The sequence below is a fragment of the Sceloporus occidentalis genome, unplaced genomic scaffold (genome assembly GCF_023333645.1).
Source record: "Sceloporus occidentalis isolate IW3139 unplaced genomic scaffold, rSceOcc1.0.p SCAF_7, whole genome shotgun sequence".
NCBI lineage: Eukaryota > Metazoa > Chordata > Lepidosauria > Squamata > Phrynosomatidae > Sceloporus > Sceloporus occidentalis.
This window is the reverse complement of record NW_028316987.1, coordinates 24,497,686-24,522,593: the sequence shown is the minus strand read 5'-3', so window position 1 is coordinate 24,522,593 and position 24,908 is coordinate 24,497,686. Positions and strand designations below refer to the sequence as shown.

The 24,908-nt window shown below is 38.7% G+C and overlaps 2 protein-coding genes across 16 annotated transcripts in view; one reads left to right on the top strand and one right to left on the bottom strand.

Moving 5' to 3' along the window:
* The first annotated feature begins 264 nt into the window (after positions 1 to 264).
* On the top strand, positions 265 to 21,455 carry LOC149309410 (zinc finger protein 830-like). The gene is made up of 10 exons (XM_089532399.1): positions 265 to 476; positions 4,211 to 4,306; positions 4,902 to 5,016; positions 8,901 to 8,934; positions 9,658 to 9,878; positions 10,982 to 11,072; positions 12,337 to 12,400; positions 16,409 to 16,489; positions 18,469 to 18,545; positions 20,406 to 21,455. The coding sequence occupies exons 1-10, from the start codon at positions 321 to 323 to the stop codon at positions 20,587 to 20,589; spliced, it is 1,119 nt and encodes a 372-aa protein (XP_089388525.1). The 5' UTR covers positions 265 to 320; the 3' UTR covers positions 20,590 to 21,455.
* Positions 17,633 to 24,908, bottom strand: part of LOC149309408 (poly(rC)-binding protein 3-like) — a 256,438-nt gene continuing 249,162 nt past the window's right edge. For 13 of the 15 annotated variants that reach the window (XM_089532384.1, XM_089532382.1, XM_089532393.1 and 10 more), the window contains one exon: positions 22,886 to 24,908. This exon is cut by the window's right edge and continues 1,507 nt beyond it. Coding sequence is in view for 1 of the 15 variants with exons in the window: in XM_089532398.1 (XP_089388524.1) it covers positions 18,066 to 18,126 (61 nt within the window). In the remaining 14 variants the exon portion in view is untranslated. Of the gene's footprint in view, positions 18,127 to 22,885 lie in introns of those variants that run through there. The other 2 variants (XM_089532398.1, XM_089532390.1) reach the window with 2 other exon arrangements.

The following is a 24,908-nucleotide window of genomic DNA, read 5'->3' as shown; positions in this document are numbered from 1 at the left end:
ACTTCAACTGCTCTGCCTCAGTGCTATTAGGGAACCCTGGGAAATACTGTATTTCACTGTGGCCCCAGAGACTGTCTCTCTGACAGACAAGGCCCAAATGTCTGACAAAACTACAGTTCCCATAATCCTCTACGGCAGGTAAAGCGCTCTCAAAGGGGGACTCTCTCCCCAGCGCGTTTTCCTTATATGGGAAGCAGAGCGAGTGACGTCACTAGGGGGCGTCGCTTTTGTTTAGGCGTGACGCAAAATGTCCGCGACGGTGGCTCCTCCTGACTCGAGGCGCCTGCGATGCCGGAGAGCTGCTCCGAGGGCAGGGAGCCATGGCGGCCCCTTCCTCGCCTTCTGGGGGCAAGCCCCGGCCCCGAGGGGCTCCGGTGGGGCAGGAGGAGCTGCGGCGGCTGATGCGAGCCAAGCAGCGCGAGGCGGCGGCGGCCGGGAAGAAGAAGGCGAGGGTGGAGGCCCCCTTCGCCAGATATCCTGCGCATGCGCCGTTGGACTCTCCGGAGGGAGGGGGAGGGGGACGGAGGGGCTCTCCACATAAAATCATCATCATCATCATCATCATCATGATTAATCATAATGATAATTGCATCTGAGGAAGTGGGCTTCAGTCTAGGGAAGCTCTTGCTGCCCATTTCTTTAAATTGGTCTCAGAGGTGCTACAAGATGTCTCTACATAATAATAATAATAATAATAGTAATAGTAATAGTAATAGTAATAATAATAATAATAATAATAATGAATGCATCTGAGGAAGTAGACTGAAGTCTAGAGAAGCTCATGCTGCCCATTTCTTTCAGTGAGTCTAAAAGGTGCCACAAGATCTGTCTACATATTATTATTATTATTATTACTATTACTATTACTATTATTAATAATAAATGCATCTGAGGAAGTAGACTGAAGTCTAGGGAAGCTCATGCTGCCCATTTCTTTCAGTGAGTCTAAAAGGTGCCACAAGATCTGTCTACATATTATTATTATTATTATTACTATTACTATTACTATTACTATTATTAATAATAAATGCATCTGAGGAAGTAGACTGAAGTCTAGGGAAGCTCATGCTGCCCATTTCTTTCAGTGAGTCTAAAAGGTGCCACAAGATCTGTCTACATATTATTATTATTATTATTACTATTACTATTACTATTATTAATAATAAATGCATCTGAGGAAGTAGACTGAAGTCTAGGGAAGCTCTTGCTGCCCATTTCTTTAAATTGGTCTCAAAGGTGCTACAAGATGTCTCTACATAATAATAATAATAATAGTAATAATAGTAATAATAATAATAATAATAATAATAATAATAATAATACCAAATACATCTAAGGCAGTAGACTGAACTCTAGGAAAGCTCATGCTGCCCATTTCTTTCAGTGAGTCTAAAAGGTGCCACAAGATCTCTACATATTATTATTATTATTATTATTGTTATTACTATTATTAATAATGCATCTGAAGAAGTAGACTGAAGGCTAGGGAAGCTCTTGCTGCCCATTTCTTTAAATTGGTCTCAAAGGTGCTACAAGATGTCTCTAGATAATAATAGTAATACAGTCAGCCCTTCTTATACATGGATTTTTTATACACGGATTCAAGCATACACGGTTTGAAAATGTTCCAAAAAGTATAAATTTCGATGATCAAACCTTGATTTTCCATTTTTTATAAGGGACACCGTTTTGCTATGTCATTATATTTAATGGGACTTGAGCATACACGGATTTTGTTATACACGGGGGATCTTGGAACCAAACACCAGCGTATAACAAGGGTCCACTGTAATAATAATAATAATAATAATAATAATAATACCAAATCCATCTGAGCAAGTAGACTGAAGTCTAGGAAAACTCATGCTGCCACTTTCTTCCTTTCAGTGAGTTTCAAAGGTGCTGCTGAAGAGGATAGGCTAGAATTGAATTCTTTTACTATGCTCAGGAGCTGGAAATTATAACACTGAAATGTATTGAGGGCAAGGGTTGCTAGGATAATGGACTTAAAGCAGGAGCCACTTCAGGGTTGTTGTGTTCCAGGGCTTCCAGAGATGTCTAAATCATACTAAGGCCTGTTACAGACAGGCCAAAATAAAGCTGCTTCGAGTCACTTTGGAGGTATGGTATTTCAATGATGCATTCGTCCTAAGAGTCCTAAACCCGCACCAAAGCCATGCTCCAGTCTTAAGGACTGGAGTGCAGCTTTGGTGTGGCTTTTGGACTCTTAGGACTCATGCTTCATTGAAATACCATACCTCCAAAGTGACTCGAAGCAGCTTTATTTTGGCCTGTTTGTAACAGGCCCATGTGGAAGGAGGTTTTTGCCTTGAGGAGCTTTCAGTCTAAACCGAAAGTCCCTTTCCACCCTCGCATGTGTTAAAACGTGGCTGCTTCCTGAGCCCTTGTACCTTGTCTTTCTCCCTGCTGTGGCACAGAAGACTACAGGTGTGTGATGTGGCAGTTTTGAAAAGGTTACGATAAAGTCTCTTTGGAAAGCAATTTCTGGTTTCCTGTGAGATGCCTCCATTTGCTAGCATATGGCAGTGCTTCCCCCCTTCTCATGTTGTTAAATGATGTCAGGTTAACAGCCCTGTTGAGGTCTTGCGGACACACGTCTGTGGTTGAGTCTATCCATCTAAAGAATAGTCTTCCTCTTTCCTACTACCTTCTACCTTTCTCAGAATTATTGTCTTTTCCAGTGAGTCGTGTTTTCTCATGATAAGTTCCCAAAGTACAATGGCTTCCATTTATAATCATTTCAGCCCTAGGGAGAGTTCAGGCTTGTTTTGTTCTCGGATCCATTTATTTTTTGGCATTTGGTGGTATCCTGCAGAACCACATTTTGCATGAATTGGTTCTCTTCCTATCAGTTCTTTTCACTGCCCAGCTTTCACAGCCATGTATAGAAAGTTGAAACACTAAAGGCATGGATGATCAGAAACAACTTGAAGACACACAACAACAGCAATATATTGTCATGTGCATATCTTAAATAATTGGTGTTTCGCAAATGTGCCGATCTCTTTTCCTGTACCTGCATTTAAGCTCGGAAATCTCTCTGAAAGGCTGTGTTTTCTAGTAGTAAAGGCTTAGTAGAAATGTTGCTGTTTCTGTCTCACTCAAGAATATACACTAAATCATTGGCTTTAATCTAATTAGGCTGCTGTTGTGTGCCTTAAAATCATTTCCGACTTAGGGAAACCCTAAGGCAAACCTATCACCTGGTTTTCCTGGCAAGATTCATAGAATCATAGAGTTGGAAGAGACTGCAAGGGCCATCCAGTCCAACCCCCTGCCATGCAGGAAATCCAAATCAAAGCATCCCTGACAGATGGTCATCATTCAGAGGAAGTTTACCATCGCCTTCCCCTGAGGCTGAGAGAGTGTGACTTGCCCAGGGTCACCCAGTGGGTTTCCATGGTTGAGTGGGAAATTGAACCCTGGTCTCCAGAGACATAGGCCTGTTACAGACAGCCAAAATAAAGCTGCTTCGAGTCACAGTGGAGGTATGATGTTTCAATGATGCATGCATCCTATGAGTCCAGAAATCGCACCAAAGGCACATTCCAGCCCTAAGGACTGGGGCGTGGTTTTGGTGTGGCTTCTGGACTCTTAGGACGCATGCATTGTTGAAACACCATACCTCCACTGTGACTTGTGGCAGCTTTATTTTGGCTGTCTGTAACAGGCCTAAGTCCAGTGCTGAAATCTCTGCTTGTTTTTTTCTGGCAGCATAAAGTTTTGGAACAGTGATTAGCTTGTTTTGAAAAAGCGAATATTACACAGCAATGATTGCTACGAGGCTGGATTTCTTGAATCATATAAGTCCATGAGGAATGGCTTGTATCTTTAAATACATTTTTTGTATTTTTAAGATAAGAGATAACAGCTGACATCCTGTTGGTTACACCACTCAACAATCAGTTGTTGAGTGGTGAGTCAACACGTAGGTAAATCCCATTGATGTAGTAGGTCTACTCTAGTCTGGACTTTGCTTTGAGATAAACATCAGTTCCAACACAATTTTAGGCCAATAATTATAAAATATCTTAACATCTACTTTGGGCCATTTTTTAAAGTATGTATTGTGTGTGTTTTTAACACTGTCTTTCATAACAATGCTCAAAGTGTAACATAGCCCAAAATGACAGCTTTGAGAGGTAGATTATTTTTGTATTTATTTCCTTAACTTATAAATGCTACATATAACAGTCTGGGGAACCTAAGCTGCTCTCTGTGCAATGTCTCTGTGAAGAGCGAATTGTTGTGGCAAACACATGTTCTTGGGAAGCAGCACAAGGAGGTAAGAAACATGTCTGATATTTTGTGACAGCATATTCTTAGCTTTATGTATCATATTATACAAATAGTAACTGTTGATTTTGTATGTAGGGGTTTAGATTTTTAGGACAGACAGTCTGAAAATCTTTGGGACTGAGATTAATCATGGCTCAAGTCCTGTTTGTGTTAGTGGATCTATGCTAAACAACTAAGCCTCAACCAGTCCCATCATTTACTTTCTCAGATGGATTGTGTGCTCTAATCGTTGTTGTATTTCATTTATTTGGAAAGTACAGAAACCTGATCTTGAACAATTTTAATATGAGATTTGGAATGATCTCAAAATTTAGTTGCCATATTTTGTAATTAAAAATACTTGCCTTAAAGGGATGGGTTACATTAGAAAATGTCAACTTACTTCATATTCCGTGTAAATAAATGTTGTGATAACTCCCTGGTTATTTAAAATTATGTGCCAGGCTTTCTTCAATTATGCTAGTTCATACTCTTGCCAATGATATTTATTTGTGAAGAATATGCTAATTTTTAACATTTCCTTTTTTATATATTGTGTAGTTTCAATACACTAACATGTAGTTTGTAATTCTTTTCCCTAGAAACTTGAACAGTTAAAACTTAAACAATCAACACCCGGACCCATTCCCAATACTTCATCTTCTCTCAAAAGAAAATCTACAAATACAGAGTCTCCAGAACAGAAGAAAGCAAAAGGTATGGAAAAGTAACACTGGCCTGTTACAGACTGCCAAAATAAAGCTGCTTCAGGTCTCTTTGGAGGTATGCTATTTAAATGATGCATGGGTCCTAAGAGTCCGGAGGTCATGCCAAAGCAATACTCCATTCCTAAGCATTGGAGTGCAGCTTTGGTGCAGCTTCCGGATTCTTAGGATGCATGCATCATTTAAACAGCGTGCCTCCAAAGAGACCCGAAGCAGCTTTATTTTGGCAGTCTGTTACAGGCCACTGTGTTTGGCGTGGTAAAAATTGCAGCTTTTCTGTGGCTCTTTCCTCCCCCATCCCATGGTGTGAGGGGTGTGAGGAATCAACAGAAGAAGGCATATGCATTTGAATCTTTCTGGAATGGTAACATGAGTGACATGTAGTGTTTGATAGTTGTAAATCAGCTTACTACTTGCTGGGAGTGAGAAAAAAATTAGTGTTGAGAGTAACCATGCAAGAGACATGCAGAATCATGCAAGAACCATGATTTCTGGAATTGTCAGTATAATGTCCACAGTAGTCTTTGTAAATCATCAGGTAGGTGATGATCACTAGTTTTCTTCCATATATCTGAGCCATTGTTGCTACTACTTGAATTCCCTGCTATAAGATAACAGTATCATGAAGTAAAAAAGCATTACTAGCATAGAACTCAAGTGTTATCATTTTGATGAAAGAATGGAATATATTCAGATGCTATAGTCACATGCTAAACCACTAAAACAAATAATGTATATGTATAGAGAAGGTGCTTAATCTACATCAATTGCTAATCTGGTTTAGTTAAGATGATTAGCAGAAACTTCAGGATATGTCACAGTAAAATTGCAGCTTATAGCTATTTATAGTTTGAAGATTACTGCACATCTATTTTTGATGGTTTCCAGTGCTTGCGTATATTTATGAACCACTTTTCACACATGCACACAACAAGTTTTGCCTCCAACCACCGACAGATTTAGTAAATCTCAATTTACTTGCCTGAAGAACACTGTTTTGTATCCTGAAGGAAATGGTGAAGTGATATGCAAGAAGATGTTACTGCTGCTGCTTTTTAAGTGGTTTTGAAACAGGAAGGAACAAAATATAGCAGTCTTGATGTTTTTGATCTGCAACTATAATTAGCCCCGGTCATAGCTCTCATTGGTGATGAATGCTGGGAGTTGTAGTCCCAACAATATTTGGAGGGCCTCATTTTTTCCACCTATTTTACATCTTGATTTGTGGTATCAGTTTATATATTGGATCCAAACTTTGTTTAATTTGAGATACATTAATATTAGGTGGGTGTGATTTCACTTTTTACATAAATTTCAGTGGAATCTATCCATAGAACTACTATAAATTAGTCTGGATCCAGGCCAAGCTAATTAAAATATATTTTAAGGCCTTATACTGTGGGTTGGTATAGAAACAAAATATTTGCAACCAAGAGAGTTCAGTGCAAAACAGACTGGCATAAAATTAAGAATTAATTAGGAAACATCTTGAAAGCACACAAGAGCAATTCATTTTAAAACAGCTTTTCATTTTTTAAGTACTATTTTTGGAGAAGTTAGAAATTGGTTTGGGATCCTGTTGACTCAATTGTCAATGTAACTTTGTTTGTCAAGTTGATAGTCGAAACAAGGAAAGAGGAGCAAGACGGTGCCCAGTGGTGGGAGGAGGTTGACATTTTCATACTACCTGTTTTCCAAATGCCAGCAGCCAATTCATGGGAGGATTGGCTTATACAATTGCTTATCCATTTTTGCCTTCTGTCCCTGCATTCCCATTTTTCAATTGAAGTAGTCTGCTGTTCCACCAGGAAGTCCTTGAAGATTGGCTCTTGAACATGCTAAACTTGCCCACCCCTGTTTAAAGCATCCGATAAGACTGTGTATTGTTGCCTAGTTTGTTTTTTTTTATTCATGATCTAGTTTCTTCACTGGAATTAGCAGACTCCCATGCTCCAAAATTACATTCAGTAAAGTAATTATTACTGTTATGTAATGACTTTTATAGGCTAGTATGCTCAACTATATTAAAAACTACTGAGCAGTACAAGATAACCATTAGAGATGTACTCCCCACTTATACCTACTTACACCTATTTCCCAGTGCCAGTCAATCAGTAGGGTGGTCTTGGTAGTTTCTGTTCCATATCCAGGCTGGAAGTCAAACTCAAATAAATCTAAATATGAATGCTATCTAATTTACTTTGTGTTTTTAAAAACATTGCAATAAAGCCTGGTTCAAGGTGGTTTACAAAATAAAATATTGGAAGTAGAGTATAAAATGAACTTAATTAAAACTTTGCTCAGAAAGTTGGATTGAAAATTGGGAGATAACTTTCTGTAGCCAAGGTTCTGAACTTGGCTCCTTTCAATTGTTTCATTACTGCCTCTTCATTACTGCCTCTTTCAGAATCAATGGAACTATTCCATCCTTTAATGTGGCACTGAGCACTTGGCAGATACTAGCCAGGTCTAGCACACATCTGAAGATCAGGTGGTAGGTCTCAGACCTGTAGCCAATTAGCAAACACCTTTAAACTGCATACGCTGAAGAAATATCCATAACAATAGGACCACACAGTGTCATGGCTACATCCGCTTCCACTTCTGTCAAAATGTAATGTAAATCAGTCACAACAGGTCTTAGAAGGTTTCAATTGCTGATGGACTCAGCCTGTGACAAGTAGGCCCTGATGAGTCAGTAAGGCTCAGTTTGCCAACATAAGCATTTTTGCTGTTGTCCTTCCCCCATTGCCATCACACATTCATCTTCTCTATCCCCTCCCTGTCCTGGGAATATGGAGAAAGGAAGTTGCTGGCTACCAACTCTTAATATGCAGCTAGCTCCTTCTCATTTTGTATTTTCAGAGTAGGCTCTGTGAGTATGGTAGTGTTGGCAAGCTAAATTGTGTGTGCCACAATACAGAATGTAGTCATTGATCTTGCTATGAGCTTATCAGAGTAAATGTAGCTAGCAGAACTGTATACTTTGGTTGAGGCACATAGAAACAGACATGTAGAAACAGCCCTAATTGCTACCCCATGCTCCTGGGCTTCTGGATCTCAACAGAACCACCAGCCACTTGTACCATTCACTCCCCTGTGGTATTTTAAAACTGCCTGGATTCATAGAGTGCTGCAGACATACCATTAGAATTGGTCCTCCACTCCTACAGTGGGAACAGAATGGGCTCATTATAAACTCTCACATCACTTTCTTGCTTCCACCACAGAATACCAAATCTAACATACCTTCTGTCACCATAGTTGTCCAGATATAGGTTCAGGTAAGCTCATGATTGTCATGGTGGCTATGAAATCCTGAGCCATTCCAAGCATCCAAGCAGTGTGGATATTTATGGCCCCCAAGACTTAGGGGTTGCTAGGGTCCACAGTACTACCTCTTAGTCCAGCCCTATCCCATGATACATGGAGGCAGCTGTGGGGTAAATAGTGGCTGATGACTACTTACTGCTTCAGTTGTGTCCTCTCCTTTACCACCACTTTGCCCAAACATTCAAACCCTCAAGTCAATGCAGGACTCTAGAGATGCGTCAAGTGAATTTAAAAATCTATTCCTAATGCTTCATTTTCTTCTGGCTTCTTTATCACATGGAGCAGACTCATTTGGTCTCCTAGTAAGCTCTTGCAGCAATTACATAAAGCTTGTTAACATTATTTGATTTGGTTGCAGTTTTGATAAATCTCATATTGATGGATTAGTTTAAATTCTTCCTGACTGTTTTATTTGAAGAGCTTTTGTACATTTTGTTTGTGTATACTGATCACTGATGATAAACTACTCAAATAAAGGCAGAGAAGTTCACGTGGATGGTGATTTTGATATTGATTAATGTCTGACAAATATCTGTTTTTCAGAATCTAGTGATCATCCACAAGTTGTTCCCTCTGGGTAAGTTAGACATTTTGTTAGTTTTCTTTTTATGTGTCTCCTTTTTTCATAGTTAAAGGACATAGATAATTTTTTTCTTAATCAATTATACAGGGTCATTCTGCAGAGGGAATGGTTTTCAAAGCAAGGTTACCTTGAGATTCATATGCTGTGGCTTGCAACATTGCTTTGGGAGAAATTTAAGAGAAAATCACTTTTTCTCTGAGGGGAACCTATTGGAAGCAGCTTCCATCATTATAGCTCTTTTTGTGTGTATTGCCTTATAGAGGAATATGACATGTGGTTGGGAATAAATTGCATTTATACTCACATTTGAGAGTTCAACCTTTTCACTTTTACTCTCAGTAATACAACTTCCTTGCACCTTTGAAATTTGCAAAGTTGTGGCTCAGAACACTTGAAGTTTTAATAATAATAATAATAATAATAATAATAATCTTTATTTCTACCCCGCCTTTCCACAATGTGATCAATTTAGACATTGTAGTCTGGATTCAAAGCACTACGCGATAGATTCTGCAGTCCTTGCTATGTCACAGATCTCTTTTACAACTATAGACATTGGGAGTGTCTTGCTTTCAAAGGAAAAGGCAGACACTATTGCAGTTGAAGTGTCTGAAATGGTAGTGGGTTGTGGTTTGTTTGTTTTTTAAATTTAAATTATTATTATTTTGACTTGTACTGTGAATAATTTTTGAAAAATGGTTTATCTTTCTTTTTTAGGCTGCCAAAAGATTTTTTTAGCAAAACTGAACAAGCAGAAGTGGAAAGTCCAAAACCTTCAGCCTGTGGCTTATTATTAGGAGACTATGGAGAGGAAGAGGAAAACACAGATGAAACACCAAAAGAAATCAGTGACGATAGCGCTTCACAACCCACAGTTCAGGATACAGTGACTCCAGCATCTACTCAGAAATCTGATGCTGTTACTACTTTATCATCAGGTAATATGTGAGCTAGTGTGGTTTAGTAGTTTGAGTGTTGGATTGTGACTCTGGAGATCAGGGTTCAAATTCCGGTTTGGCCATGAAAACTCACTGGGTGATCTTGGGCAAGTCACACACGTTCAGCCTCAGGGGATGGTAATGGCAAACCTTCTCTGAAGAAACGCGCATGATAAGTTCACCTTAGGGTCGCCATTGGTCGGATTTGAAAGCAAATAACACACCACACAATATGGGAACTCTAAATATTTTATAGATAAGAAACAACAACCATATATTTCATGGCTTCTGACTTGATACAAGCCAGATGATTGGTTTAATTTTCATTTATCACTCTCCCTTTTCAAATTTATGTAGGTACAGTGGTCCTTTCTTTTACGTGGGCACACTGTATTACTATGTTACATTAGTCTGGTCATTTCCTTTGTATCATATGTGTGCGTTAGATGGCTACACATTTCAAAAGAATTTGCTATTGATAATATTAGCAGCAAGCTATGCTGCTTTTAACAGTAGCAGATACATGTCTAGAGACTAGATACAACAATACCTAATTGTAAATAATAGAAACTATAATGACATATACATGTTTTCAGTTATATTTTATGAATGCAGGAATTGCCTAAGATCTAGGCCACAATTCTGTTTCCAGCCAAAGCCAATTAGATCCCCACTGGAGAAATTCATACGAGGAGCATGGAAACAGTAGCCTTGTTTGCCACCACATTTGAGCTTCAGAAGAATATTGCTTCTGTGCATGGGGCTTCTCTTTACTGGACGTGGCTAATAGCTTTAGATAGACTTATCCTCCTGAAATTATCCAGTTGTTCACAAACCACTAAAGCTAGCAGTCATTGCTGCAGTTACTCAGATGTCCACTGACTCCAGAGTTCTAAAGTTAAGTGTCTACAGAGTGTCAGACTTTATGTAAATTTTGCTTTGTGTGAAATAGTTATTAGACTTAAACTATTGCTGTTCATCCTTCTTGGTCAGTCTCTTTATTTTATTCTGCTTGGAATTGATATATCTTAAACTTTCAGGTCTTGAGCATATTATTCAGGCATTGCTTCATTTATCTACTTTTTTGTGCCTTTCTTTTGCAGACTACTTAGATAACAAAGCTTTAGCTGCACCTCTGGTCTCCCATTCTGGCTCTATACAGAAAGCAGAAACACAAGAAAAGTTTATGGAAAGGTAAATGTATCCTTCGTAAAAAAAAATCACAGAAGACATATTGGGAGTGAAACAGGAAGGAAAGAGAAAGAAGTGTGTCTTCACAATGTGCTAGGTTGAAAGGGGGGAAAGTGCTTAAATCTGTCTTGTGTATATCTTCTGACTGATTCTAGACAACAGCACTTCAATTTGTTTTATTTTGTTGAATAAAAGAAAATAAATGTGCCTGGGTTCTCACATAATCAATGCTAGAATGCTACATAATTGATGCTACATCAAGCATATTGGTGTTGTTTTTAAAGTCATAATCTGATGAGATGTTTCCAATTTAAACACTTTTAATTTTTTTTCTGAAGTAAATTGCTTATTTTCAGAAGTTCAGTACCTCAGATTATAATAACTTGTGGCTATTTCTGTAACTATAATAACTTGTGGCTATTTCTGTAACCTGTATTGGCCCCTAGGTTGAAATGTACAAAGAGCTGCAGGCAAAGTGTTAACTGGGGCAGATTCCAGGGACCATACTACTCCTTTGTTAAAACAGCTCCACTGGTTGCCAGTTTGTTTCTGGCACAATTCAAAATGCTGGTGATGACCTAAAAACCCCTATATATATAGCTTCATATATATAGCTTTGGTCCAAGCTATCTAGCAGACTGTATCTCCCTATATGAGCCAGCTTGGGCCCAGAGATCATCAGGAGAGGCCCTTCTCTCAGTTCCTCCACCATCACATGTTGCAGGGACTTCTTGGTCGATACCCCTGAACTCTGGAGTCTCTTTCTAGGATGCCCTGCTCCCTACAGTTTTTCATGGACAGGTAGAGACCTATTTATTCCTGCTGACTTTTCAGATAGAAAGATTTTAAAGAATTGCATCAGAGTGCTGTATTGTTTTAGACTGAACAGTTTAAATAGCTTGTTATCTTTTAAAATCCTTTTAAATCATTTTATATTAAATATTATCAAATGTTTAATCCTATTTTAATGTTCACTTTTTTGTTTCTTTTGAGCTGTTTTACTTGAAATTGTAAGCCACCCTGAGTCCTAATTTCAGTAGTAAGGCAGGATGATGATATTGGAAGGCTGGGATAATTAAACTTAGCTGTATAATCAATGCTATTAATACTATTGCCTTTTATGTTGGCTTTTCTTCTCCTTCCACCCTAGATGGCATTGCATTATTTACTCTGGCATTTCATTTGCTGTTTTGAAATAGTTAAATCTACTATTTTGAAAGTGTTAAAACTGACACGGTAAGCATTAGCTGTCCCCTTAACATTTCAGGAGAGAAAACACTGCAGAGGCCTTGCCAGAGGGATTTTTTGATGATCCTGAAGTCGATGCAAAAGTAAGTACTTGTGCTGTTCATTGGTTTATTTAGGTCTTGTACTTCTTCCATGGCTTGGATGCAAGGCAACTTACATAACATAAATAAAAAATAACTACCATAGAACTGTAAGTGAAGACATTCTAAAATATAATTAAGGCAGTTGTACGATGAAAACACAAACCGGTTTAAAATTCAGTAACGATATTTATAATAATTGTTGAATGGTCCATCTCATCTATTTAAAACCACAGTAAATGTCTTTAAATCCAGCTGACTCAGATTGTGTAGATGTGATATTCAGTTAGAGCAATCATTAAAATGCTTCTTGGTGTCTTTCCATAAACAATTTAGTTTTCTGTAGTAACATTTTCAGCTGTTTTTCATAAGTTTGTGTTAGATGTCTCTTTGCAACATTATGCTTGCAGGCATATTCCTGCTAGCAGTTCAGACTTTAACATGGTTCTGTCTCTGGGTTTGTTGATGACTGGAGAGCATATTGATGAAAAGTTTTAAACAGTTGGTACAGTCACTTACAAATTACCTCCCCATCTGTACAGCTAGCTAAATTTTGATGTTTCTTCTCTTATGTGGTACCAATGGTGCAAATGAAGACAAACATCTTGGAATTACTTATAAACTGTCCATAATGAAGAGATAGCCTTTGTTTTTGAACTCTTAAAGCAGTAAACATGTACAATCCAGTCTGCTGGTTTATAATTGCTCCTTTGGAGTTTTGGTCAGTGTTGGTGGCCTCAGTTGAAGGAAATTTACTGTGAGGACCCCCCCCCCCTTCCAGTTGTCACATGCTAGCTAGTAGTCTCATTTCAGAAGTGTTATCTAGATCAGGGCTGCGTAAGTTGTAGCCTTCCAATATTGTTGGACTATAGTTCTCATCAGCTGTAGTTTAGCTACTGGTTAAGGATGATGAGAGTTGTAATCCAACAATTTCTGGGGCCATAAATTGTTTTCCCCAGTATATATTGTACCCAAAGTAACGTTTTCTTGATTTTAACAACAGAAGCATGAGTAACTGTAATTTTGTTCTGACTGCTTATAATTTGCAAGCAGGGCTTTATCTGTTCAGCAATTTTTATGGAAGCTTTGCAGAATCACAGAGATTCAGTACTGGGTGTAGAAAATTGAGAGCATTGTATCCTAAAATAAACAAGGAGAGCATGTTTCTAGCCCTTATGTTTTCAAGGATGGGTGGGAAGGTGTCTGAACACCATCTATAACAGAGTTTCTGAAGCAAGAGAAAAGGAATTGGCAAGATTAGTTTGGAGACATTAGTATATCCTTTTCTCTCCCTTAACTAGTGGAGATAGACTAAATTGTATAAAATCTATGCATGTAATTGTAAATCGTCTGATCAGAGATATCATGCCTTTCCTATTAATTCCTATAAACATCCTTGGCCATAGAATGCTAAGTAGCATGAATAGGCATGTGGTTTGTATGTCTCTGTTCTGCTGTTGTCCAAGAGCAGATCTACACATTGTGCAGAAGAAAAGTGATACAATTTTGGCCTATGTGATGAGATCAGACTGGCAGTGGGGTTGGCATGTGATTTTGGATGCTTCCTCACAATAAAGATGTTACTTGCAATTTCTTACATGCGATAAAAGAAATTACTTCTCCCTGATGTACCATCTTGCATCCTGCTATCCAGTGTATTACTTTATCCTATATAATATGTAGAATGCCTAAATCATAGAATCATAGAATCATAGAATCATAGAGTTGGAAGAGACCACTAGGGCCATCCAGTCCAACCCCCTGCCATGCAGGAAATCCAATTCAAAGCATCCCTGACAGATGGCCATCCAGCCTCTGTTTAAAGACCTCCAAGGAAGGAGACTCTATCACCCTCCGAGGAAGTGCATTCCACTGTCGAACAGCCCTTACTGTCAGGAAGTTCCTCCTAATGTTCAGGTGGAATCTCTTTTCCTGTAGCTTGCATCCATTGTTCCGGGTCCTGTTCTCTGGAGCAGAAGAAAACAAGCTTGTTCCCTCTTCAATATGACATCCTTTCAAATATTTAAACAGGGCTATCATATCACCTCTTAACCTTCTTTTCTCCAGGCTAAACATCCCTGACAGAGATTTAGCTATTGTGGGTTAAATCCAGTGGGTTGAACAGAATGGAACTGTTGTAGCTCAGTGGTATTCCTTGCTCTTGATTATTATATCTGTCTTGATGCTCATGACCTTCTGGAGTCTAGTAGAGCAGGGGTTCCCAACCCTTTTGACTCGCAGAGCCCTTTTTAGAATTGGTTTCTATGGCAGAGCCCCTAAGAGGCCTACCCTATGCCTTACAAGTTAATGGTGTTCAGGAGTAATGCTATTGGGGTAGGGAAGGAAGATGGGATGGATTGTAATTTTCCTGGAGCAGTAGTGGAGCACCTGGGAAGTGCATGAGGAGCCCTAAGGGCTCTGCGGAGCACAGGTTAGGAACTCCTGTACTAGAGAATCAGGAGACCTGCAGCTTCACACATCTGTTCATCTCACCACTGGTTTACATGACCAACTCCTCCTTAATCTGCTCTGCATACCACTTGGAATTATTCTCACTCCAGTAAGCAGGAGTGGGCAGTTGAAAGGAATGAGGTTAAAACGGATGGGGAAGCTGAGGGGCCATGAATCGATGGCAAGCATAACAAGTGTAAAGAGTGTCAGGGAAAGTCAATCCTCTTGCTCCATACATGTGATTGCTTTCTCCTTTGATTCCCCATACTGGAACAATGTTTCTATGATATGCTTTCTGCAGGCAGGCATCCATTTTTCTTCAGGCAGGCCTTTAGGAACAGTCCTCAGTTGCTGTAGAATGGGCTTTTAATTGAGTGGGTGTATATTTTCTTATAATCATAGAGTTGTAAGAGACCACAAGGGCCATCCAGTCCGCCCCTCTGCTGTGCAGGAAATCTCAATCAAAACATACCCGACAGATGGCCATGGTGTTTTTAAATTTTCCACATTCTTTTATTCGTTTTATGTTTTAACTGAATTCCTTTTGATTGTAAACCACTTTGAGTCCCATTTGTACAGTAGTTGACAGTAGGATTGAAATAAAATAAAAAGTGTTTTGAGTAAAGGAAGCCCCTGATTCAGATCTGCCTTCAGATGTGAATCAACTTGCTATGTGGCCTTGGGTAAATGCTGTATCTCATCCTCATGTTCATGTTGTTCCCCCCATCCAACAGGAGTGTAGAGTTACTCTTCACTTCTAAAGACTAGATGTGAAGGCATTTGGAAAACAAGATCTGTATGCTGAGAATTGCACTGCTACTGCACTATGGAGGAATCTGTTACCTGTTTTCTACATTATAGGATTTGGCAGCTTCAAATGCATTCTCCCCTTTCTGCCTAGCACACAGTGAATACATATTTCTCCCTACTACTTCTCTCTATGTCGCTTCATAATGTATCCTCTGCAATTTGTTATGGATGCAGTAACAAATGTGGAGGAAGTAGGGTTTCATCCCTTTCAGTTATTCAGAGACTCTTTCTTTCCATTGCAAGCAGATGTGCCTCTGTTCTTCTTTGGCCTCTGTCATTTTAGCCAAATCTTTTAAAAGTGTGAACTGACTACTATGCATAGTTTAAATAACAGTGATGGTGATGGTGTTGCTGTATTGTTCCTGCTAAGAACCAAGACATTGGTTAAGGTAAGTTGTTTTAAAACCATCCCATGTCAGAATACTCTATTAATGATTTATAAGATCCATATTCCTTGGTATTTAGAAATTCTCAGTTCTCACACTTTTTAAAATATCATATTATTCTTAACATCTCATATCTCTAACCAGTTCTTGTTCATATACCTAGCTTGCCCTGCCTTCATTCAGATATAATGTTCGGGAATGAATCTTCATATAAAGCTGTGAATTGTCTAGATGAGCCGTTTCCGCCAATACATGAACAACAGTGTAAAAACTTTTGCTTTGCTCAGTAATGGATTAAAACACATTGTTGGTAAAAAGAGGAGCACAGCTCTCCATGAACAAAAGCATTTTCTTTTTTCCTTAGGTGCGAAAAGTTGATGCTCCAAAGGATCAAATGGACAAAGAATGGGATGAATTCCAGAAAGCTATACGACAAGTCAATACAGTGAGTTAGTACTCTTGTCTTTGCATTGCTCCCAAATGTATTTATACACAGTACTGGAATTTGGAAATACTGCTGAATATGGCATCCATATTTCCTGACTGGATGCTTTGCTTTGTCAGTTAAATTCATTTTATAAAGTATCTGCATTCTCGCCGTCTTCAAATAACACAGATAAGAGATTTAATAACACAACGCTGCACAAAAATTAAAGGCATATCCTTATAGTTGCTATTTAAAAAAAAAATCTGTCAACATACCCTGCATGGAATATATGCTGTAAGACTAGGTTGTCTCCTTCTGTCAATCCTGCTTGTTAGTTTATAATTGCTTCTTTGGAGTTTTGACTTGTGTTGGTGGCCTCAATTGAAGGAAATTTCCTGTGAGAATTCCCCCTCTCCCCAGGTAACCACACTTTTGAGTTTCCCATTTGTTAAACCCTGGTACATTATACTTGATAAAAGTAAAATGCATCTGCTAAACTTAGTGGCAAAGCAGACGGTCCCTAAGCAGCAGCTTGACACCGTCCCTTTCAGCACCAGATCGGGCCAGCAGCAATTGCACGGCATGGGTGTGATCCAGCGCTTTGTCTTGCCAAAAAGGATCAGCAAAACGCAACTCCTTTTTAGAGCAGCAAAGGGATATTTTTGCTGCTGCTGCTGCTGCTGCTGCTGCGGTGGCTTTTCCATGTTTCTTTGGTGCAGCCTGTCTTAAATGCTGCATCAAAGAAGTGGTTTGACACTGCTTGTTGTGGGGTTGGTTGGTCGGCGTGATGGGCAGAGACAAGGCAAGCGACGGGCGGGCAGTCACCATCCACTACAATGCTGGCGTTTCTTGCTGGTCTGTTTAGCCCCTTAGTCTGTTATTTTATTCCAAATTCTATGACCAGAATCCAGTTGGTGGTTTCTGCTTATACTGTATACCCAAATAGTTGCACTTTTCCTAGAGCTGCACTCAGTGGGAGGGAAAAGCTGCCAGCTCCCTGTCTGTACCATGGGACAGGAGATTGTCCAGGCCACCTGTCCCAAAGTGCCTTGCCTCCATAGATCTCACCTCCCCAGAAACCAGGCATTGCAGAAAGCTATCAGCCTTCCCCCTCTCCCCATCACTATTGATTTTATCTCTCTCCCCTTACCCCTGCTGTACCCACAGATTTTTTCTTCTTGTCACTGTAGTTGAGCCATCATAGGTACCCTGCAAGATCTCAGTTTGTATCTGCTCTTACAGTTGTTTTCTGTCCTTGAGTTAGATTAACAGTTTTATTGTGAATTTTGCCTTTCCACGTTTACTCTTAGATAAATCTGGCAGCCAACTTTTTAAATTAAACTATGTTGCAACAAAGTGCTTAAAAAATAATTTGTAGTAAATGCTGTGAAGGTGAGCATCCAGCAACTTCAGTTGTGGTTTTTGCTGCTAAAGCCTGGTGTTGCAGAACATTTCCCATGAATTAAGAAAACTGCTATATAACAGTCATACTATTTCAAAATATACTTGGTACTATAAACACTGCGGATATTCATACAAGATCAGTGACAGACCCATTTGGGGAACATTACTGATGTGTAAGCACTCTTCTTGGTTAGATGTTGACTTCTGGTTGCATGACATCTCCAAGACACCTAAGTTTGGGATAGTATATGCTGAAGAAAATGACAAATTAAAATATGTTTTACAGATAAGAGGTGATGGAAATACATGCTAACAGAATTCTTAAATCATTATCAGTAACAATGTTCATGTTGCTAAAACATCTTAAGGTTCTGTAGATCAGGGATGGGGAATGGATGGGACTGCCACTCCCATGATCCCTTGCTATTGTTTTCACTTCAATAACATCTGAAGGTCTACATAAATGTTGCTACTAATGGAATTATTGAATACTGGCTAAAGAGATTCTGCTGAGGGAAAACAGCCCCACAAAGTGGATTCTAAAATTGGTCTGTACCATGTAACTGGTTTTGTTTTGTTTTGTTTCGAGATAGATTTCTGAAGCTATAGTAGCTGAGGAAGATGAAGAAGGGCGACTTGACCGTCAGATTGGAGAAATTGATGAGCAGATGTAAGTAGATTATAACTTGAGTTCCAAAAGCTATTTGAGAATAGGACTTCTCAAAAGTGTATTAATGTTAAGCAGTGGCATAGGACCGAAACAGACAGGCCAAAAGGACTGCTGTGGCACTGCTTGTGCTGCAGCCACAGCGACTGCATGTGCCAGGCCCCAATTCGGGCTGCTGCCATGCTTCTGAACTGGGCCACCGAAAAGGAGTAGATTTTCCGCTCCTTATTTGCCTGGTTCTTTTGGGAAGATACAGTGTTAGTGTGGTTTCTGCCTGCATTTGGGGCGTGCATCATCTAAACACTATGTACTGAGTGTGGCAAGAAACTGGATTGTTCTGGGCCTTAATGTAATGAAAAACTTCAATCATGCCTTTGATTTGGCCAGTGTATGTTTGTTTCTTTTACTATATCTGTCTTAAATGTTTAAAAGAGTGTAACTGAGAGAAGTCACACAATAACGTATGAGGAATTTTACAGTTCTAAATTGTATTTATATTTGTGGTTTTTTGTGGGTTTTTCGGGCTTATATTTGTTTGTTGGATGTATGCCTTCCTCTGTAATAAAAATTGCTAGGATGGCATTTTAAAATAGATATAGAAGGTTAAACTAATTTCCAGGAGTATGGTGAATTAGTGCATGTCTGTGGACAGGATGGTGTGCATTGTGCAACCTGACATTATTTTACAATTGGCAACCTGACATTATTATACAATTTACTTAGAAATAAGCTCACTGATGATTGCTGATTACTGTTTCTTCATTGGTTCACATATCTGTAAATTGCAACCTACTGATCTACAAAAAAGTAATAAACGGTGCTTGTGGTTTTCTGATCTTGGTTCAAAACTGGTACTCTGAGCAGACCTACATTCAAGCAAACGTGCAAGGCTTAACTGAGGCAAAAGTTGTTCCGAGAAACAGAAAATAGATAATTTGTTTAGTTTTATTTTGGATAAAACAAAAAGATGCAAAAACAAGCTTTTATACTGTCTGAGGGGTAGCTTAAAATCATTTGCTTTAAAATATTTGAGAGGAAACCTTGTGCTCCTTGGAAGGCTAAAAAAGGTTGAATGAGAACAGCAGTTGTGGTGAGCAGATTTCTTGAAGCACACCAGCTCAATTGGAGAATGCAAGATGAAAGAAGCGAGTGCTGGGAGTGTTCCACAGGAGGCTAGGTTGACTTCCTTATATTGTTTAATATGAGGATTTTTCATGGTTTTTCAAATTTTTAGTGTTAAGGTTTCTTAGCTGATTATCTTTGAAAGTTCCCTTCAGTCCCACTTTGGGAGAAAGCAGGCATATGAAATAAAATAAAATAAATATCCATTCAGTTGGTACTGGCTGACAGTGATCTCTAACTGGCCATCCCAACACTGTGCATGAATTGAGTGTATGCACTAAAATATGAATGAGTGCAGTACTCAAGGCATTTGCAACAGGTACACAGGAGTTACTTTGTAAGGGGTTCTTTTCTATAAGAAAAGGCAATATGGAATCCTCCCCCATATACTACCACATAAAATGACAGATAATTGGTCCTACTGCAACTACAGCTTATCTGATTTGCCTTAAACAAACATTTCTCCTCAAAAGGGCAACTAAAGCAGTCTGAAAAGTACTAGAAGTTTAGGTGTGTAAAAACTCTTTAAGTTATGGGCACATATGTGTTTTTTTTTAAAAACATAGTCATAGGCTTGAAATGAATATGCTGGCTTTGAGAAGTCATCTTTGTTGGTCCAAAAATGTAAAAGGATACATGAGATGACTCTACTTAAAGTCTCTCTGAATGTTAAGATACATAAGTTAACCTTTTTGCTTTGGTCAAGGGGGAAAGCAAAATAACGTTTTTATTTTATCTTAGTGAATGTTTCCGTCGTGTTGAACAACTTCGTGACCGGCAGGATATAATGAAAGATAAACTAAAAGAAGCTATGATGCTCAGAGCTGCACAGGCTAAGGAAGAGGATGATATCGGCAGTGATGATGAAGAGGAATTGCAGGACTTGCTCTCTCAGGATTGGAGGGCAAAAGGAACTTTGTTGTAATTACCTTGGAATGGAGTTTAATCTCCTGGTCTGTAGGGGTAATGACTTTTTACATAAGTCACCTTTTTGTAAAGTATTTGTTTAAATAATTTTTCAGATATTAAAACTGATTGTAAAAAGCTTCTTTGGTTTAAGCACAGAAAGGTTTGTATATTATCAAATTGCAAGACCATTTTTATAAAAAAGAATTTTTGCTTTCCCATTTAAATTTATAGTTGTTTCTCTGCTTGTATCAGGTGTATCTTTTAAACTATCCATAAAAGCGTGCGTATGTTCCTCATGGTGAGGTGAACACTTAATCAAGTGCCAGCCAAGCACTTTTGACCAGGCACAACTGATGTCTCCATTATTTTGGAGGAAGAGGAGGCAACTGCACTTGGTTTTAATGGCAGCTTCCTCCGCAATTCCTCCAGGTGTTACGGAAACTATCCTGATGCTGAACCTATATTAGGAATGGGATTTAGCACTTTGCTAGCTTGTATTACCACCTGTATGCGGCATGGAGGATATTGTTGTTAAAACCAACAGGGGTTGCCTCCTCTCCAACAGTAATGGAGCCACCAGCTGTGACTGTCTGAGACTATGCTGTACTGTTAGGTGGGGATATAAGATGCAATTGGGAATTGTAGAGCTGCTTCTGCTATAGTTTGGGATTTGGCCAGTTCCAGAGATTTCAGGTTCCATGCCTTATCACAAACCATTCCTCAGTTTGAAAAATCAGATTGCACAGGGAAATTTCTATCCATTTTGTTACTTTTAGATGTAACCAAAGTATTGGATATTCTAGAATCATTTAGAATGATTAAAGATAGAGACTTGAATAATGGCCACTGTGAAAAATTAAATGTCTGATACTTTTACAGCAATTAATTTGAGTTTGTGTCATAATCTTAACTATTTCAAACCACAAAACACCACAGCCATAAACATTTCTACTCAAAGGTTAATGGATTTACTCCTAGGCGAAGTGTTATAGTATTGCTAAGTCATCAATTTCTGTTGCTTCACTTCTGCATACCAATAGCTATTCATTTCCAAGGCAATTTGAATGCTATGGTTGGATTTGTATGTAGGGAAGAAACCAACATATCTAAAATGTTTAAGTCTGGTTAAAATTTAAGTTAAATGCTTTTTCCTAAAAGATTGCTATGGATTATACTAATCAGTATTACTGCAAATATATTCTAATGTATGATTATACTGTGATACTGGTTTTCTCTGCTTGCAGGTTTAGCAGTTGATCCTATGATAACTTAGGGCCCGAACAGACAGGCCAAAATAAAGTTGTTTCTGGTCACTTTGCAGGTATGCTATTTAAATGATGCATGCGTCCTAAGAGGCTGGAAGTTGCATCAAAGCCACATTCCAGTCCTAAGGACTGGAGTGCAGCTTTAGCACAGCTTCCGGCCTTTTAGGATGCATACATCATTTAAACAGCATACCTCCAAAGTGACTCGAAGCAGCTTTATTTTGGTCTGTCTGTTCGGTCCCTTTGACAGGAAAAAAGTTCCACTTCCATGCTGCAGCTTCTTCTCCTTCTCATCTCTGTGGAAGGTCAATATACCCTCCTGTCCTAAGCAATATAAAATGGGGGCAACAATTAAGTTTGAAAGTGGACATGCCACAGCAAAGCTACTGAAACCCAATCTTCTTTGTTAACCTTCAGACTAATGATTCTACTAACAAACTAGTTACTACTTCCTGGATATATATAGTTTGTTATGCTTTGTGAAATTGTGTTTGACACTTCATTCAGTTTAAAAAATAGCTTGCAAACGTGGCACAGGAGGCTATTCTGTGGAAAGCACATCAAAATTCTCATTAAGTTCATGGAATGTCATAATAAATAACAGAATCTCCATTGCCCTTTCCCAGATGTGGCAACCTTTGTATACAATAATATCTTAAAAGGCACTTGTTATGTGAGATACATTATCCATTTGTGTGATACCTCGTGTTGAATGACCAAGACACAAAGTTTTTGCACAATGGATAAAGTACAACAAAAATTTCCAAGGCTATCGTGCAGTAGCTGTGTGAATTTACTCTTTAAAATGTCGTATTGGATTGTAATGCTTTTCTTCCTCAGTAAGCGCTATGACTTAACTGTACTTTTGTCAACTCTTTAATTATTAATTAAGGACTGGGCTTTCTGGCAGATCATAGATATTGTACTTGGCCAGCATCTTAGCCACAAAGTTAAAACAGCAACCGCTCGTGTATCCACTAATCTGATACAGATTTTAAATCTCTACATACTGAATATATAATTATTTAAAACACTAATAGGGCATATTTTGTATAGAATGGCTGTATTCTAACCACTAGAGCATAAGCATCTACAAAAATGAAAGACTAGTCCTTTGCTGTATCGTGTTGAGCTTCAAGTCCATTACGCCAGAATAAGAATGAAAGCAACACAAGAGTTAGAAAGCCCAGTTGCTTAAAGAGTAAAAGTATTTATTTTGAGATCTCAGAGTAATAAAGTTAGAAATGACCATTTCCTCTGTCGATTAGTCCATAGAAAGCATTGTCTCATGGGGCTTTGGAAAAGTCCTTTCAGGCAGCTCAAGTCCTAGAGCATGCTGGGACAGATTACAGAGCCCCGAGGCCAGATACTTCTGAAGAGAGCCTGAAATGCAGGAACAAAAATCAGGAAGAACAGAATTGGCGGTACGGGGGGGAAGCAAAGGGGAAAATAACGTCTCACCATTAAAGAACAACACTTGAGTACAACCAATAGAGAACAACATTTCACTTCAAGCAAATTCTCACATTTGTTTACTTCAGTTATAAAACCAGTTATAGTAGTTCTGGACAGTTTTACAGCATATTTCAAGAGCTATTAAATACCCGAGGTACCATGACAGTATTTCCATTGCCCCCACAGTGTATACAAACAAAGATGAAGTCGGGTTAAGTGCAAATTGTTGGTAATAATGGCAGTTCTACAATTGGTTACAGTGACAAAACTTAGTGCAAAAGTACTAAGGTGGAGAGAGAGGAAAAAAAGTCTACAGAGCACAGAAATGACACAAGATACTAAAAGTAGTGCTTAGCCCTGTACAGTTAAACATACTTGTAAATACTAAGTTTTAAAAAGTATTGCATTTGCATTCTGTTCAATTCCTCATTAAAGCTTTGTGTCCAAGGAGTGCAAAAATAGGTGAACATGGCAGGCTAATGGATTGCTGAAGTTCAACAGATTGCGAGGAAAACAATATTCAATATGGAGCAAGTATTAAAACAAATTTAAAGAAGAAAAGGGGGGAGGGAAGTGAATGAACAACAAAAGATGCAGATTTTGTAAATTAAAAGCAACAAAAAAAAATCCACCATCAAATAACTAGTTCCAACAGCTAGAAGCCAGCCACTATTCTCTCCTAGGATTTTGAATTTGCTTCCAATTATAAATTAATACATAGTCTTAAAAATTTCCCCCCTAGTTCATCCTATCAAAACAATAGCCTAAAATAAATATCTGGATACGAAATAGCAATGCAGTAACATGCTCATCTTTTACGACAGCTATTCTTATAAAAGTTGAAGTCATTTGAATAGCAATTTTAAAAAGGCAGTAATTCTTCTCCCTGGTATTACTTGAGACTTTTTATCAGTGGTGGAATTAGTGAGTTTTAAAAACGTTTGCCCAAGAAGCCATATACTGCAGATGAGTCTACTTAAGTTAACACTCAGGACTCATGAACTGCTGGCCAGGCTTACTGAGACTGCATTCCATGCATTTGAATGTGCATGGAACAGGTAGCACATTGCACAGGAAGACTGATAGCGCCGTGCAAGTTGCCTTTTAGTAGTCTCTTACAATGTTTATATTACGTATTGTCTCATATGAGAAGGAACCTCAGGATTCCTTCAGCTTCAGCAATTTAAAACTCACTGAGTGCTGGAAGGGGTCTGCTTTTGGAAACTTGCACAGTGGCCTTCCGTAACTATTGTAGTAAGTGCCTCGAACCTGAGTAGTTACATTTGTGATTGGTAGGAGTAGTTCAGCAGAGGCACAGCTGTTTAACTGTAGTCCAAATGTCTTGCAACAGATTCTAGAGACAGGCAGGGAGGCATTGACCAAGCTTCTCTGCAACCTCTGTTCATTACCGGGATGCTTATGGGGGATTCCTGAATAGCTCCCGAGATATGATCCGAAGTTTTGCAGCAGTTGTACTCACCTAACTGCATCTCTCAAGATTTAAAACCTTCTCTAATTTTGAAATTGCAGGCATTTGTGTATATATACTAGAGGAAAAAGATTATTAGATTCTGTTATGGCTTTTACTAGGTACTGGTGCAGAAAAAAGTAAGGC